Source organism: Rhincodon typus, chromosome 1, assembly GCF_021869965.1.
Source record: "Rhincodon typus isolate 14 chromosome 1, sRhiTyp1.1, whole genome shotgun sequence".
Lineage (NCBI taxonomy): Eukaryota > Metazoa > Chordata > Chondrichthyes > Orectolobiformes > Rhincodontidae > Rhincodon > Rhincodon typus.
In genome coordinates this window covers 10,002,205-10,020,786 of record NC_063332.1, presented here as the reverse complement: position 1 = coordinate 10,020,786, position 18,582 = coordinate 10,002,205, and the positions used below count along the sequence as shown (strand labels likewise).

The window sequence follows — 18,582 nt, the reverse complement described above, 5'->3', positions numbered from 1 at the left end:
TGTGGCCTCCTCTACATCGGGGAAACCAAGCAGAGGCTCGGGGACCGCTTTGCAGAACACCTATGCTCGGTTCGCAATAAACAACTGCACCTCCCAGTCGCGAACCATTTCAACTCCCCCTCCCATTCCTCAGACGACATGTCCATCCTTGGCCTCCTGCAGTGCCACAATGATGCCACCTGAAGGCTGCAGGAACAGCAACTCATATTCCGCTTGGGAACCCTGCAGCCCAATGGTATCAATGTGGATTTCACAAGCTTCAAAATCTCCCCTCCCCCTACTGCATCCCAAAACCAGTCCAGCTCGTCCCCGCCTCCCTAACCTGTTCTTCCTCCCACCTATCCCCTCCTCCCACCTCAAGCCGCACCCCCATCTCCTACCTACTAACCTCATCCCACCCCCTTGACCTGTCTATCCTCCCTGGACTGACCTATCCCCTCCCTAACTCCCCACCTACACTCACCTTTACTGGCTCCATCCCCGCCTCTCCGACCTGTTTGTTTCCTCTCCACCTATCCTCTCCTCTATCCATCTTCTATCCGCCTCCCACTCTCTCCCTATTTATTTCAGAACGCCCTTCCCCTCCCCGTTTTCTGATGAAGGGTCTAGGCCCGAAACGTCAGCCTTTCTGCTCCTATGATGCTGCTTGGCCTGCTGTGTTCATCCAGCCCTGCACCTTGTTGTCTCACCTTCTTCACTACCCTGTCTACCTGTAACTCCACTTTCAAGGAACAATGAACTTGCACTCCAAGTTTTTTTTTTTCCCTTTATTCATTCATGGGATGAGGCGTCGCTGACCAGGCAGCATTTATTGCCCACCCCTAATTGCCCAGAGGGCAGTTTAGAGTCAGTCACATTGTTGTGGGTCTAGAGTCACATGTAGGCCAGACCAAGTAAGGATGGCATTTTCCTTCCCTAAAGGACATTAGTGAAGCAGATGGGTTTTTCCCGACAATCGACAATGGATCCATGGTCATCCTTAGATTCGTAATTCCAGATATTTTTTATTGAATTCAAATTCCACCATCTGCCACAGCGGGATTTGAACCTGGGTCCCCAGAACGTTATCTGGGTCTCTGGATTAACAGTCCAGCTATAATACCACTAGGCAATTGCCTCCCAAGAACCCTTTGTTCAGCAACACTCTCTAGTACCTTACTGTTAAGTGTAAAAGTCCTGTTCTGATTTGCTTTTCCAAAATGCAGCACCTCACATTTATCTAAACTGAACTCCATCTGCCACTCCTCAGCTTATGGCTGGTAGACAAAACTTTGGCTAAGGGAGAGAAAGCGGAGTAGTGGTTTGTCACACTGGAGCAAAGGGTGCAGTAGAGTCCCCCATGGGTTGGTATTAGGATCTTTTCTCTTTTTGATATTTACTGATGACGTGGAATTGATCCGAAAGAGCATGATTTCAAAATTTACAGATGCCTCAGAATTTGGAATTGGACAGAAAATAAATATTGGAGGCAAATAATAGGCTTCACGAGCACACAGACAGAAACACCACTGAAACATGACAAATGAAATGTAAAGCGAATAAATGTGAAATGATAACGTTTTGGTAGGAAGCACGAGGCAATGCTACATAAACTACATGGTGCAATATTGAGGATGATGCAGGAAAAAGACTTACCAGCGGTGTGTGAACACAAATCTTTGAAAATGCTTGGTCAAGTTTTATAGATGTACCATAGAAAGCATTCTATCTAGATACAACAACTGCCCAGGATCCCAAGAAGCCACAGAGTGTTGTAAAAAACAACCTTCCATCCATTGACTCCATCTATATTTCTCACTGCCTCAGGAAGGCAGCCAACATAATCAAAGACCCCTCCTACCCCGGTTATAATTTCTTGGTTGGGTTTTCTCCAGTTTCCTCCCATAGTCCAAAGATGTGCAGGTTAGGTGGTTTGCTCATAGAGTCCACAAATATGCAGGCTAAGTGGGTTAGCCATGGGTAATGCAGGGTTATAGTGATAGAGGAGAGGTTGGGTCTGAGTGGAGTGCTCTGCGGAGGGTCGTTGTGGACTTGATGGGCCAAATGGCCTGCTTCCACACAGTAGGAAATCTACAATTTTATGATTCAATGATTCTCTTCTGTTGGGCAGAAGATACAAAGGCTTAAACAGATGTGCCAACAGATTCAGGAACTGCTCCTTCCCCGCTGTTATTAGACTTCTGAATAGACGTCTCAAATTTAAAATTAAGTGTTGATCACACTCTGTGTGCACCTTCTCTGCAGCTGTAACATTGTATTCTTTGCTCTGTTCTAATACCCTAAGCACTTTGTATGGTATGCTCTGTCTGTACTGCATGCAAAACAAAATTTTTCACTTTATCTTGGTACATGTGACATTAATAAATCAAATCAAATCAAAAAAAGTGTTGTGATGGCAGATGAGATAGTTGATATTGTTAATAGATACAGAGGACAAAAGCAAAGAAATGTGAAAATAAAGTCAACAAACTTTGGATGCACTCAGCCAGTCTGCCATTGTATGAAGAGAGAAATAGGAATATTATTTCAGGTTGGTAACCATTTATCCAGTTATGCTACACCTCTATGCAAGACTGGTGAGGCCTCAGCTATGGTATTGTGCACAATTGTGGACACCATCTTTCATGAAGGATGAGAATGCAATTGAGAGGATGCAGAAAATGTTTAAGTGGTTCCATGGAGGAGGGACTTCAGTTACAGCAATAGATTGGAGCAATTAGTGAAGAAGGGGAGAAGATTGAGACAACATTTGTTTGAAGTATTCAAAATCATGAAGACTGTGGTTTGTGCAAAACTGTTCCTAAATCAGAGGATGTTGGTTCAGGTTGTTTAGCAAAGTGACCAAATGAGGAAAACAATTTCATGCAGTGTGTTGTTAGGATCAGCATCATCCTGCCCAAAACTGTGGTGGATGTAGATTCAGTCATGGATTCCAAAAGGGAAAAAAAAAGTATGGGTGCGGGGAAAGGCAAGAGAAGTGGGGCATATCGGATATCTCTACCAATCAGCCAACGCAGGCTTGATGGGCCAAGTGGCCTCCTTCTATGCTGTAATCAATGTGTATGATAGTTATCAGCTCAGCAATGGTTTCATTGAATGGTGAAACAAATTTAATGGGCTGAATGGCCTACTTCAGCTCCCATACCTGATGATCTTATGTTTCTATGGAAAGATGTAGAGTCTGGGAATGGGGAATGAAAAGTCCCTGACAAAGGCAATCTGTGATATTTCTTATTTTGTCTATTGCTAGGTGAAGTGTACATTACATTTGACGTGAGATAGTAGGAACTGCCGATGCTGGAGAATCTGAGATAACAACGTGTAGAGCTGGATGAACACAGCAGGCCAAGCAGCATCAGAGGAGCAGGAAGGCTAACGTTTCGGGTTGAGACCCTTCTTCAGAAATGGGGGAGGGGAAGGGGATTCTGAAATAAATAGGGAGAGAGTGGGAGGCGGATAGAAGATGGATAAAGGAGAAGATAGGTAGAGAGGAGACAGGCAGGTCAAAGGTGAATGTAGGTGAGGAGTTAGGGAGGGGATAGGTCGGTCCAGGGAGGACGGACAGGTCAAGGAGAGGGGATGAGGCTAGTGGGTAAGAGATGGGGCTGGGGCTTGAGGTGGGAGGAATGGTTAGGGAGATGGGGACGAGCTGGCTGGTTTTGGGATGCGGTCGGGAGAGGGGAGATTTTGAAGCTTGTGAAGTCCACATTGATACCATCAGGCTTCAGGGTTCCCAAGCGAAATATGAGATGCTGTTCCTGCAGCTTTCGGGTGGCATCATTGTGGCAATGCAGGAGGCCCAGGATGGACATATCGTCCAAGGAGTGGGAGGGGGAGTTGAAATGGTTCGCGACTGGGAGGAGTAGTTGTTTGTTGCGAACAGAGTGTAGGTGTTCCGCAAAGCGGCCTTCAAGCTTGGTTTCCCTGATGTAGACGAGGCCACAACGGGAACAGCGGATACAGTATACCACATTAGCAGATGTGCGGTAAATTGGATAGCTTATTATTCTTAGTGCCTGGAAATAGCACCTTTATAATACAGTATGATACAGAACATTACAGAAATGAAAGTCAGACTGGAGGAGAACATAGTACTCGTTCAATTTCCCTCGCAAAAAACTTCATGCTCCCTTACAGCTGTCTATCCCAACTTCTTTTTAGGAAAGGAAAGAGCTGGTAGGTCAAATGTAACATAAGATAACATGGTGTAGAGCTGGATGAACACCGCAGGCCAAGCAGCATCAGAGGAGCAGGAAAGCTGACGTTTCGGGCCTAGACCCTTCTTCAGAAACGTCAGTTTTCCTGCTCCTATGATGCTGCTTGGCCTAATGTGTTCATCCAGCTCTACACCTTGTTATCTCAGATTCTCCAGCATCTGCAGTTCCTACTATCTCTGAAACAATTTTAACCCCACCATACTGTTTTGTGTTTGTAAAATCTTCCATACTGCCCTGTTTTGACAGCATCACCTTGCTAAATTACTATGATCTCTCTACCCTAGTTTTGAACTTTTGGACAGTTTTGAATTTCTTATTATTTTGGTTAGACCCTCAGCATGCGACTCTTATACCTATCGTGTTATTCCAGTCATTTGGTTTGTCTCAAGCACCACCTTATTTTTAATTTTTTGTAATTATCTCTCTGCCTCATTTAATCCAATTATAGGTCATCCCTTCACTGGTTACTCAGCTGTTGACACTTTACTCACTGTCTAACACTCTTGGTCACCTGCAGAGAATTATCATCTATCACTCCACTCATATCAGTTGTCTGAATCTTTTGATCTCTCTGCCCTTGATCTCTCTGCTGATAAACTCTATGTCTATGTGCTCTTCTCTCTCACTGTCTCACCTGACGAAGGGGCTGAGCCCCGAAAGCTTGTGATTTCAAATAAACCTGTTGGACTATAACCTGGTGTTGTGTAACTTCTGACCTTGTCCATACAGTGGGAACACAGCACTGTTGAAGGTGCTGTCTTTCAGAGAACCGGTTAAGCTGAAGCTGTGTCTGTTCTAGATATGAAAGATCTCATAGCGGTAGTCAAAGAGAAAACTAGCAAGTTGTTTCTGGAGCTCCGACCAATGTTTTTCCCTCAAGCAACATTTAAAACCCGAGCGCTGTGGTTGTATCTACAGTACACATTGATTGCAGCAGTTTAAGGAGGTGACTCAGCAATGCCCTTCTAAGGACAATTAGTGACAGGCAACAGCGATGTCCACAAACTGTGAAAGAACAAACACAGAGGACACAAACACACAAACACAAAAGCAGAGGAATTGTTTCTCTCTGTAGTTTTCTGTAGGACATCGCTGTTGCCTGTCACTAATTGTCCTCAGAAGGGCATTGCTGAGTCACCTCCTTAAACTGCTGCAATCAATGTGTACTGTAGGTACAACCACAGCACTCGGGTTTGAAATGTTGCTTGAGGGAAAAACATTGGCCGGGGCTCCAGAAACAACTTGCTAGTTTTCTCTTTGACTACTGCTATGAGATCTTTCATATCTAGACCAGACACAGCTTCAGCTTAACCTGTTCTCTGAAAGACAGCACCTTCAACAGTGCTGCGTTCTCTGTAGTTTTCACTGGATGTGCATCTCCTAAGGCATTCCTTATTGCTATTGAACTGAATGGCTTGCTAGTCTATTTCAGAGGGCATCTGAGTGCCAACCTTATCCTGTCACTATGATTTTCCACTCTATATCCCGTTTCCTCCATCCAAGCCAGGATAATTCCCTCTTTTCTGATGCCCATGCCCTTTAAGTCCATTTCCTTTCTAATAGCCCATCTTTATCTGAACATCTTGAGTTGAGCATCATTTCGAGTTTAGTCCTGATTTGCCTGCCTCATCACATGGCTGTACTGTTTGGACAGACTTATTTCGCTGAGCGGACTTCCCCCGACACTGCCACAACTTAGCAACAATCATGGATAGTTGGTAGTCTCCTTCTGAGGGCAGAAATGTAAAATACTCAGGGGCATAGGTTTATGGTGAGAGGGGCATAGGTTTAAAGGAGATGTGCAAGGCCAGTTTTTTATGCAGCTCGATAGGATTGCAAAGGGGGAGCTCGACGACAGCAAGATCCCGGCGGAGAACAAATTCCCATTCCAGATATTTCCTTTTTGAACCAATAATTTCGCGTCAAGGTTGTGAATGTCTAGAATTCTCAGCCACAGAGAGTTGCGGAGGCTGAAGCACTGGAAGTAGTTAAAGAGGAGATAAAGAGAATATCGGGTGTTGAGATATATGACAATTTGTCATCAAAGAGAACTGAGGCCTGAGGCAAATCAGCCAATGATCTTGCTGAATGGCAGAACAGGCTTGATGGGCCGAACAGTCCACTCCTGCTCTTATTTCTTACCTTCTCCTTCTGCCTTGTATAATTCTAAAGTTCAATATATGTTCTTCCTTGGGTGTAGCGCCAAGTAATATTCATTATGGTTCAAGAGTGTCTAACCAGAGATTTTTTTTTCGTCTGAAGGGCTTCTAACCCATTTTAGTCCTCCTGATACAAAGGCCGGCATTCAATTAGCCTTTGACAAATGTTGGACAAAGTACACATAAAGAACCCATTAGCAAAATTGCAGCTCACTGACTAGGAGGAACAGAGACAACTTGTTTAGGAAATTGGCTTAGGGTTAGAAAGCAATAGATCTCAGCAAATGGTTATTTTTCAGATTGGAGAATGGTAGACAGTGATGCCCCTCAAGGATCAGTGCTTGAACAACTGGTGTCTTTTGCCAAATTATAAATCACTTGCCTTTATTGGTCAGTGCATTGAGTATAAGAGTTGGGAAGTCATTTTGCGGCTGTACAGAACATTGGTTAGGCCACTATTGGAATATTGTGTGCAGTTCTGGTCTCCCTGCTATAGGAAAAATGTTGTGAAACTTGAAAGGGTTCAGAAAAGATTTACAAAGATGTTGCCAGGGTTGGAGGGTTTGAGCTATAGGGAGAGGCTGAATAGGCTGGGGCCAATTTCCCTGGAGCGTCGGAGGCTGAGGGGTGACCAAATAGGGGTGTATAAAATCACGAGAGGCATGGATAGGGTAAATAGACAAGGTCTTTTCTCTGGGGCGGGGGAGTCCAAAGCAAGAGGGTGCAGTTTTAAGGTGAGAGGGGAAAAATTTAAAAGGGACCTAAGGGGCAACTTTTTCACGCAGAAGGTGGTGCGTGTATGGAATGAGCTGCCAAAGGAAGTGGTGGAGGCTGGTATAATTACAACATTTAAAAGGCATCTGGTTGGGTATATGAATAGGAAGGGTTTGGAGCAATATGGGCCAAATGCTGGCAAATGGGACTAGATTAATTTAGGAAATCTGGTTGTAGGGTCCATTTCTGTGCTGTATATCTCTATGACTATGACTCTATATGTATAGAATATAAATATTAAAACTTGTCAATGATATCAGACTTGGAGGACAAAACCCAATCAAATGCAACAGGCCATTGATAGGCTAGCAGAGTGCACAGCCAAGAGGCAGATAGAATTTAATGTAGAGAGGTTGGATGGATATATGAATAGGAAGGGTTAAGAGGGCCAAATACTGGCAAATGGGACTGGATGTATTTAGGATATCTGGTCAGCATGGATGAGTTGGGCCGAAGGGTCTGTTTCCATACTGTATATCTCTTTGACTCTGTGAGTCTATTTAAGAAACATTTAGACAGGTAAATGGATAGGATAGGTATGGAGGGATATGGACCAAATGCAGGTAAATGGGACTGGGCAGCATGGACAAGTTGGACCAAAGGGCCTGTTTCCATGCTGTGGACCTCTATAACTATGATATTTGGGTAAGTACATGGATAAGAAATGTTTGGAGGTACATAGGCCAAGTGCAGGCAAATGGGACAACTTTGGGATTATGGTCAGCATGGACTGGTTGGACCGAAGGGCCTGTTTCCGTGCTGTATGACTCTATGACTCTAAATGAATGATCTTCCAGTTAATCTGCTTTGATGGAATAAGCCAAGTAATAAAGTCATTGGAGAAACTGAGATGAAATCACCTGCTGTCCTTGGATTGGGATCATGGGAAATTTATGTCAAACTGAGCAAGCAGGCAAAGTCTCAGTCGATGGGAGTTCTGACAATGCAGCTCCCCAGTACTGGTCGGATTTGTCTGCCTCTTCAAATGTAAATAATTGTGAAATCGTCACTGGCTGTGTATTAGTAAACAGCAATTGAGATGACCATAAGGAACTTTGAAACAACGTAGTAGGGTTTAAATATCATTTATGACAGGGAAAGGTTTTGGGCTGATGTCAGTGTTTGTAATACTTGCTCTGGGCGCTACATTCGGTGTGAAGATTAAGCAAAAATATTTTGACAAAGACAACCGAGGAAACAAGTCGTCTTAAGCCATGTTTTCTCAATCGACTGCTCGTCTTCAGGCTATTGTTCCTGGAATTATCAACTCCAACTGACTCTCTTCTGAAGTGTTTGAAACTGTTGTTTCACAGCAGTCAGCCCGATATCAAAGGAAATTTACGTCTAATGCTCACACAGTGATACAGCATTGAAGCAGAGAGATCTGCAGTAGCTGTTTCTTCACCTCACCACAGTATGGAACTTGCTAAACACCTATAGTTAAGGGAGAGATTGAAAGCATAAGGTGAAGAGGAGCGGAAAAGGAGAGTTAAGGAGAGAGGTAGGGAAATTAAAATGTTGGAAAGGAGAGATACAGTGGGAAAACTCCACTCGAGAAACATAAACCGGAGATTTAAGAATATGGCATTGGGGTGTGAGAAAGAAGGAAATGGAGGTTAGTGGAGGTAGAAGGACCTAGAGATAAATTAGGGATTCAAAGCAATCACAAAGCAATGGTGGTCCAAAAAGACTTCAGTGTCCAGGTACACACAATGAGCCATTTCCTGCAGAGAAGGAGGCTATTTGGCCCACTGAGTTCATGAAGTGTCTTCATGGTGCCATCCTGTCCCTCCGCCCTTTTCTCGTTCCCACATTCCTACAACTTTAGTTCTTTCAAGTGTCCATCTAATCTTTCAAATCATTGGTCATCTCAGCTTCCACTAGCTCTGTTCGCAGAAGAAAAACCAGTAAAACTTGTGAATGATGCACACTGCTCCAGCTCATCAGAACAATGCTCCAGTATGACCAGTGTGTTCATTTACAAATATTATTGTTTTTTAACACTGTTTTTGCCCCTGTGGGTGGGCAGTGAGTTCCAAGTTATTACCACTCAATGTGTCAAAAAGCCTTTCCTCAATTCATTTTGCATCTTTTGTTCGAAACCTTAAAGTATTGTCCCCTAGTCCTTGCACCATCAGCTAATGGGAACAGTTATTTCTTGTCTACATAATCTCGGCTTGTGACTGTGGTATTTGTGGACAAAAAAGTGTTGTCATCATTTCCCTTTCCTTGCCTGGGTCTAATGGTGCATTTAGTTTACATGGTTGAGGAACAGCCCTGAGTGAGTCTTAACAAGAAGAGGCACTTGGTTAAACAAGATATAATTCCTTACAAGACAGCAATTAGGTACAAGTTGCACCATGTTACGAAGGCTATTGGGAGAGATAATGACACATCTGTCCCCTTCGAGATCCAGAGCTATTCCCCTGATTTCCCCACCCAGGACCCTCTGATGCCATCAACTGACTGCTGTCTTCAACATTAACCCTTTCACAACCGTTTATTGATACAAAAGTTATAATCATATATACCTCCTTCAAATTTCTCCTCAATCTCCTTTGCTTCGGGGGAACAACCCCAGCTCGTGCACGCTAACTTGTAGCCAAATGTATTCACCACTGGAACCATCCTGATAAATGTCCTCTGCACCCTTTCAGGGACTCTCACATCCTTCCTAAAATGTGGTCACCACAGCTGAAAGAGATGCTCTAGCTGTGCCTGGTCAAGGGCTGAATAAAGGTTCAGCAATTATTTTCCTGCTCATGATTTTGTACTCAATGCCTCTATTTATAAAGCCCAAGATCCCATATACTTTGAGAACCATACTTAATATGTCCTACCTTTAAAGATATATGAACGTGCACCCCCAGGTCCTTCTGTCCCTGTGTACACCTTAGAACTGTGCCATGTAATTGTACCAGCCTCCGCCATTTCCTCTGGCAGCTCATTCCATATACACACCACCCTCTGCGTGAAAAAGTTGCCCCTTAGATCCCTTTTAAATCTTTCCCCTCTCACCTTAAACCCATGCCTTCTAGTTTTAGACTTTGCCACCCCGGGGACCAGATCTTGTCTATTTACCCTATCCATGTCCCTCATGCCTTTATATACATCTATAAGGTCACCCCTCAGCTTCTGACACTTCAGAGAAAATAGCCCCAGCCTATTCAGCCTCTCGCTATAGCTCAAATCCTCCAATGCTGGTGACATCCTTGTAAATCTTTTCTGAACCCTTTCAAGTTTCACAATATCCTTCCAATAACAAGGAGACCAGAATGCATGCAGTATTCCAATAGAGGCCTAACCAATGTCCCTTACAGCCGCAAAACAACCTCCCATCTCCTATGCTCAATTCACTGACCAACAAAAGCAAATTTATCAAATGCCTTCTTCACCATCCTATTACCTGTAACTCCACTTCAAGGAACTATGAACCTGCACTCCAAGGTCTCTTTGTTCAGCCACACTCCCCATTAAATGTATAAGTCCTGCCCTGATTTGCCTTTCCAAAATGCAACACCTCGCATTTATTTAAATTAAACTCCATCTGCCACTCCTCGGCCCATTGGCCCATCTGATCAAGATCCCGTTGTACTCTGGGTTAATCTTCCTCACTGTCCACTACCTCCAATTTTGGTGCCATCTGCAAACTTACTAACCATACCTCCTGTACTTGCCTCCACCACTACCTTTGGCAGCCCGTTCCAGACCCTCACCACCCTCTGTGCTAAAAAAACTGCCCCTCTAGACTCTTTAGTATCTCTCCTCTCTCACCTTAAACCCCTGCCCTTTAGTTTTACATTCTGCTACCATGGGGAAGAGCTTTTAAATGTTGTAACTGCACCCTCATCCACCATTTTGTCTGGAAGTTTATTTCACACACAAACTGCTCTCTGTGTAAAAAATTGTCCCTCATGCCTTTTTTAAATCTTTCTCCTCTCACCTTAGAAAAATGTTCTCTACTCTCGAAATCCTCCATCCGAGGGTAAAGGCACCTACCATCACCTTATCGATGCCCCTCTATAAGATCACCCCTCAACTATCCTATGCTCCAGTGAAAAAGTCCCAGCCTATCCAGCCTCTCCTGAAAACTCAAATCCACCATTCCTGGCAGAATCTTTTGAGATTTCTGATGAATCTCTCCAGCTTACTCTAGATTGGACCTGACCATGTGACAGATTGGATTCCATGCTTGCCTGTACAACACACATAATCCACGCTCCAAAGGTAGTGACCCTGTGAACTCTCCTGGCTAACCTCTGCATCTTCCATTCTCTACAAACATGAATTCATAAAAAAATTCCGTCTGCTCTAGATCACAACACACACTAAGCCCTTGTGCAGGAGAGATTTTAGTTTAGTTGGAATGTCACTGGAAGAGGAGAGGGAATAAATACAATAACTATCATGAAAGAAAGAGTGCTAGCAAAACTAATGAGGCACAAGACAATACATCCCTGGACATGATGAAATGTTTCTGAGGAAAAAGAAGCTGTTCCAATAATCCTTAGATTCTGGAAAAGCCCCCAAGGATTGGAAAACTGCCAGTTCTGAGGAAGGGTCACCGGACCCGAAACGTTAACTCTGTTTTTTCCTTCACAGATACTGCTAGACCTGCTGAGCTTTTCCAGCAACTTTGTTTTAATCTTATGGCTTGACTTAAAAAGGGAAGGAGACAAAGAACAGTGCATGATAGGCCAGTTAGTTTAGTATCTGTAATTTAGAAAATGTTAAGAGTCTGCTGTAAAGATGTAGTACCAGAGCATTTAAAAATACAAAATATAATCAAATAGAGTCACCAAGGATCCATGAAGGTTATAAATAGTCAAAAGAGAAGCAATGAATGCAATGTATTTTGATTTTCAGTAGGCGTTTGTTAAGGTGTTACACATTAGGCTACTTCATAAGCCAATAGTCCATGATGTTACGGGTCATATTAGCCTGGTTGAGGATTGACTGACAAATAGAAAACAGAGGGTTGGGAAAAGGGGGCACTTTCAAGATGGCAACGTGTAACCAGTGGAGTGCCATTGTGTTCTGTGTTGGGGCCACAATTATTTGCAGAATTTATCAATGGTTTGGGTGAAGAATGAGAATGTACCATCACTAAGTTTGGAAATTACGTAAAACTAGGTGGGAAGACAAGAGGTGGAGATGACTCAAAGAGCCTGTAGACAAATAGAGAGAGGTTAAGCGAGTGGGCCAAACCTTGTCAGATGGAATGTAATGAAGGAAATTGTCAGCTTATGCACTTTGGCCGGAAGCACAGATGAAGTGAATATTAATTAAATGGAGGAAGATTACAGAAAGCTACAGGAAAAAGGCAAGGAAAGTGGAGCTGAAAATTATAAGGTCAGCCATGATCTCATTGAATGGCAGAGCAGATAGGATGGGCTGAATGGCCTACCAATGCTCTTACATCTGATGGTATTTGGGGTTCTGGTTGTCTAAAGGCCGACGCTGAAGTTTGGCGGCCATTGGTTCAAATCCTCCTACAGCATAACATAGAACTTAAACCGAATTAATAAATCTGGAAATGAAAGCTGGCCTCAGTAATAGTGACCAGCAATGATTGTTGTGAAAACGGAATGTTCTTTAGGCAAGGAAATCATTCACCATATAGTCAGGTCAGCGATGTAGTGACTGATATAGTGGAAGGACAATTTCCTGGGGTTGGAATTTGTTTGAGTACAAGAGAAAGGAATGCTCGCTATGCGATGGCCTAGTGGTATTATCACGAGACTATTAATCTGGGGACCTGGGTTTGAATCCCACCACGGCAGATGGTGGAATTTGAATTCAATTAAAAAAAAATCTGGAATTAAGAATCTAATGATGATTATGAATCCATTACCTATTGTCGGAAAAACTTATCTGTTCACTAATGTCTTTTAGGGAAGGAAACTACCATTCTTACCCGGTCTGGCCTACATGTGACTCCAGACCCACAGCAATGTGGTTGACTCTTAACTGCCCTTTGGGTAATTAGGGATGGGCAATAAATGCTACCCTAGCCAGCGACACCCTCATCCCATGAATGAATAAAGGAAATGTGTCTGTGTCGCCTGGAATGTTTGCTTCTAACATTTGGTGCACGAAAACAATGCAGAAATGATTCTAATGCCTGTCTTTGGTGCCCTCCCAAGCTGGAGAACTCACATGTATATCTTTAGAAAAAACATAAAAGAAACTGAAAATCAGATCACATCTGCACCTCCAGTATTGACTCATATGGCATTAAGCCATCCTGAAGAGGTTTTGACTGCCTTAATATCTGCTAAATATTTCAATGTTTAAGAGAAGAGAGGCTTGATAACTAAATCATACATTTCAATGTGAAATTGGATGCCATGCCGACAGGTTTAGGTGGAACTCAAGCATTGAGACAATTTACTGTTTGGACAAGGACAGTGGTTCTAGAGCACCTGTCAAAGGTGTGTCAGTTGAAAGAGATGTTCGGTGTGACCTTGTGTTACAGTTCAGTTGAGGAGTCCAAGTTGCAGTAGCAACATGCCCTCTTGCAATCGTGTTGAAACATGGAGTGAAGGATAACGATACTAGAGATTTCAACATTCTTTCCATCACATGCATGTATGAAAATCTCTCTTAACCATCTCTTAACCATCTGCCGTTCGGTGATGTGTTGGAAGGATTTGCAATTTTCATTATCATTACCTTGGATGTTAAGGCCTGAGGTGGGGATTGAACCCCGAGTTAAGGTATTCGAAGCAGAGAAACTACCCACTGCACTGGAAAGACCTTTCTGAATGTTGAGTGAGTACAGGAGGTGACAAAACCGATCTGATTCAGAAAGGGAATGCAAAACTCAACCAAGCGGCTCATTGTTCTGCTTTTAAGAAAAGTTCTCAAGGCAATGCTATCATTACAAAGATGGTATCAGTTGCCAACTCCTAAATTATGCCATGACAAGGTTGTGCTGGGTCGTTTTCTCGAACTGCTGTAGTGTGTATGGAATCTGTATAGCCCATAGAGCTGTTAGGAAGGAAACACCAACATTCTGATCCAGGAATATTGAATGAACAGTGATATATGTCCAGCATGGGAGAGTACGTGGTTTGGAGGGGAACTTGCGGTTAATGAGGTTCCCATACATTTGTCACCTTTGTCCTTCTCTGTGGTTGAGGTCACAGGTTTGGGAGATGCTGACAAAGAGGCCTTTGTGAAGTGTAGAATCATAGATTCATACATCATGGAAACAGGCCCTTTGTTCCAACCAGTTCATGCAGACTATAATCCCAAACTAATCTAATTGATGCAGTACGTCTTGAAGATAGTGAGCATCAATGCCAAGATGCATCAACGGTGGAGGAATTTGGTTTTCAGGTCACTCGATGTCTGACTTTGCCATTTCTCATGTCAAGTTCCATTCACCCCCGTGCTTACTGGCCTACGTATTGCCCCCACTGTCCCATGCGGTTAGGAAAGACCTCGAGTTGAAAATTCTCATCCAAGTTTTCAAATCCCTCCATTGTGCCATCCCCTTCACCTCCTTATCTCTGTTGAGATTTTGAGCCCCACAACTTTCCAGGTTATCTACACATAATTAATTCTGGCCTGTTAGACAATTTCAATCAACTCATCAGGAATGGCTGTGTTTTCAGTTGCCTACACCCAGAGCATGGAATTTCTTCCTTAAACCTCTCTTCCCTCCTCTGAGATGCCCTTTGGGATGCACAAGACTGATTTTTCCACTTTTTTTGGGACTAAGCAGTATCAATGGGCTGAATGGCCCACTTCTGCTCCTACATCTTAGGATCTTATGATTAAAATCCTGGAACTCCCTCCCTCACAGCACTGTGGAATACCTCCACCCCCGATGGACTGCTTTGACTTGAGAAGGTACCACATTCCCCAAGGCAGTTAGAGATGGATGCTAGTCCAGCCAGCAATGCACATATCCCATGGATAAAAAATGGAAACACATAATTTAATCAGCCTATAAAGTTTGGGCAGTTTGTTAGGTAATAGACAAATTGATGTTTAGCTGGATGCATGTGTTTGTTCTGCTTAGTTCTGTAGGGTTTTTTTGTTCTGGTTGCTGTTGTTATGTTTCCTCAGTTGGATTTGATGGTCACATCAGGGAGATTGACTGAGGGGAGCTCCTATGCCCACAATGTGTAGGAGCTGCATTAACATGATCAGATCCAGTAATTAACTCAGTAAATCGTGTCATCTCAGCTGTGCGTCCAAGCTTATTCAGCTGTGTCACACCATAGGGCACTGTGTGAGCTCTATGATGCTATCAGCATTCTCTGTTCAAACAAAGCTATGCTCACAGTTAACAGCAAAAAGATGTGGCTAAGAATCATCATTGTGACAGTGAGGTTCTCTGCATAATGTGGAAGTTCACCTGAGTTCTTTTTTTTAAAAAATATTTTCTAATCTACCTGTTCAAAGATATTATTACATACCTCTGGAGCAGGTAGGACTTGGACCCAGGTCTTCTGGCTCATAGCCACCTAAAATATTTATTTAATTTTATTTTTCTTTTACTTTTTATATCCAGGAGTGCTCTTACACACAACTGAAAATTTGTTTTTTTTCCCAACCATCAAATCACCCCCGGTATTTTTCCTCTGTTAGCCACCACCAGTGAATCACCCATGTCTCCTAATTGATTCATTTACATGCAAAGTCCATTAGAGACAATGCAGACTATCAAAGGTGAGGGGGAGTTAGGGATGGAGGGAGGCAGTTAAATCAAAATGGAATTGGAAAGGGAGATAAAGCACCCCCTGCAATGCCCACCTCCGTATGAAGGCATTGAGAGTATTGGTGGATACTGTGTACTCCCTCTCCGAGGATACTGCCTGAGCTCATCACAGTTGTTCATCTTCAGCTGCTTCACCAATACCCTTCTCTCCATCACTAGATTGGACATGAGGATGCTCACCAACGGTTGCGTAATCTCCATCAACATCCTGGGGGTTATCATGGAAGAGTTAGACCGAAGCAACTGTTTCCGTGTTGTAAGACTCCATGAGAAACATATCTAGACAGTCATATATAATTACTGTAGTTACAAGAGCAGGTCAGATGCTGAGATATTCTGCAACCTAACTCGCCTTCCAACTCCCCAACGTTTGTCCAACATCCATAAGGCAGCAGTCGCGAATGTGATGGAATTATTCCCCGCTTTCCTGGAAAAGTGCAGCTCCTACAGCACTCAAGAAGCTCAACCCCACCCAGGAAAAAGTTTGATTGGCAACCCATCCACTCCTTAAACGTTCATTCCCTCCAGTTTACAATGGAAGCAGTTGTACCATCTGAAGATGCGCTGCAATAACTTACAAATCCTCCTTCGACAGTAGCTTCACAGTGTAACAGGAGCATGGGAGTCGCAAGTCACCCTCAAAGCCATAGACCATTCTGACATGGAACGATATCACCGTCACCGTGTCAAAATCCTGGAATTCCTTCCTGAACAGCTCTTTGGATATGCCCACTCAAGGCAGACTGCACAAACACCTTCTCAGGAGGCATTTGCCTATTTTCCTAAACAACCTGTTCAGAAATGTTATTACGTCTCTTTGGAACAGGTGGGACTTGAACCCAGGTCTCTCAATCCAGAGGTAGGGACTCTGCACCACAAGAGCCCTTGCCTTAGGAGGCATTTGAGGACGGGCAACAATTGCAGGCACAAAAACTGAAGTTGCTGGAAGCTCGGCAGATATGACAGCATTTGTGAAGAAAACAGTCAGAGTTAAAGTTTCGGGTTCGGTTCTGAGGATGGGTCACCGTTCCCAAAACGTTAACTCTGATATTTTTCTTCACAGATGCTGTCATACCTGCTGAGCTTCCAGCAACTTCAGTTTTTGCTCCTGATTTACAACATTCACAGTTCTTTTGGTTTTTATAACAATTGTGGGTACTTGCACAACCTAATAATGAATTAAAAAGGAACAGAATGCATGACACAGGACATTCAATCTTTCTGATCCAATCTGTTGCTAATGCTCCAAACTTGCTGGTTGATGCTATAAATGAATTATGTCCCTCCACTAGCTCGTGAGCAAAATGCAATGATTAAACTGAGTAATATCAAGTGCAGCTAATCTATCAACAGGTAAAACTACATATCTCTAGCAAGGTGATGGTGTCAGGAATATTCTAATGGGAAGAAAGTACACGATCTGAGGACATGACAGGATGGATACTAGCCAGCGATCCATTCTTGATTTTCTGCCAGTGACTTCTGGCTGCATTTTTTCCTCTCTAATTCATTCTCAGGATGTGGACATCACTGGCAAGGTTAGAATTTATTCTCTAACAGCGTGCGAAAGAAGGAATGGAATTTCTGTAGCACCTCAAGATATCTTGAAGTACTTTAAAGTCAAAGAAACACTTCAGAAGTCTATTCGGATGCAGGCCACTCATTCAAAACGTTTTGCCAAATTGCTCGGAGCAGGCTTGAAGGGGTGAATGGCCGATTCCTGGTCCTATTTTCTATGGCTCTTCTCACATCAAAAATACAAGTGAAGAAGCAGTTAGCTCCACTGGTCTCAGTATAAAATGTTGCCATCCCTGACATTATCCAAGGCACTGAGTGACCTACTCCTGCTGCAGCTTCTTCACTGTCCTTACAGCCTGCCTGTTAGTGAGGCCAAAAACACAAATGCAAATTTGATAAACAGACATCATTTGCTCACTTCAACCTCCCAATCACATTCATATTGTGACTTTATTTGCGTTGCCTTCACAAAAAGTTATAACTTTTTTTAAAGAACGGAGAAGCAGAATAGGAAATAGGAATAAGTGTTGGCCATTCAGCCTGTCCAAGTCTGTTCTATCTTTTTATGAGTTCATTCTATTCCCTGAATTCCATTTCCCCACCTTGGTCCCACATCCCTTGATGCTATACTCAACAGAAAACGATCAATCTCAATCCCAAAGATTTCAAACGTCTGCAGAGACATCTGTAGATTTTGTGTGAAGATTTTTGTTTCCCTTCTTTCCTTCAGTAAAGAAGGAAATTCAATTAGGTTGCTCTTCAATCTGCTATGTTCCAGGTCACGCAACCTCTCCTTCATAGTTATACCCTTAGCCCTGGTTTTATTCTGGTGAATCTACCTTCTAAGGCCTAAATATCTTTCCTGCACTCTCTTTCACAAAAGGCAGAGGAAGCAGAGCCTATGATACTTTTAAGGCAGAGATCAATTGCCTCTTGATAAACAAGGGTGAGAAAGGTTACCGGGGGTAGGTAGGAATGTGGATTTGAGATTACAATTAGATCATCCATGATCTTATTAAATGGCAGGGCAGGCTTGAAGGGCCAAGTGGCCTACTCCTGACCTTATCTTGTATTACAGCAAACTTTATTTTAACCAGAGATAACAAGGTCTAGAGCTGGATGAACACAGCAGGCCAAACAGCATCAGAGGAGCAGGAAAGCTAACGTTTCGGGTCTGGAC

General features: G+C 43.3%; 1 protein-coding gene across 1 annotated transcript in view; it reads left to right on the top strand.

Annotated features, from left to right (window-relative positions):
• Positions 1 to 18,582, top strand: part of LOC109931733 (dedicator of cytokinesis protein 1-like) — a 1,067,415-nt gene that overhangs the window by 761,102 nt on the left and 287,731 nt on the right. Inside the window, exon 26 of the mRNA XM_048601800.1 lies at positions 3,499 to 3,502. Coding sequence (XP_048457757.1) covers positions 3,499 to 3,502 — 4 coding nt within the window. The remainder of the gene's footprint in view (positions 1 to 3,498; positions 3,503 to 18,582) is intronic.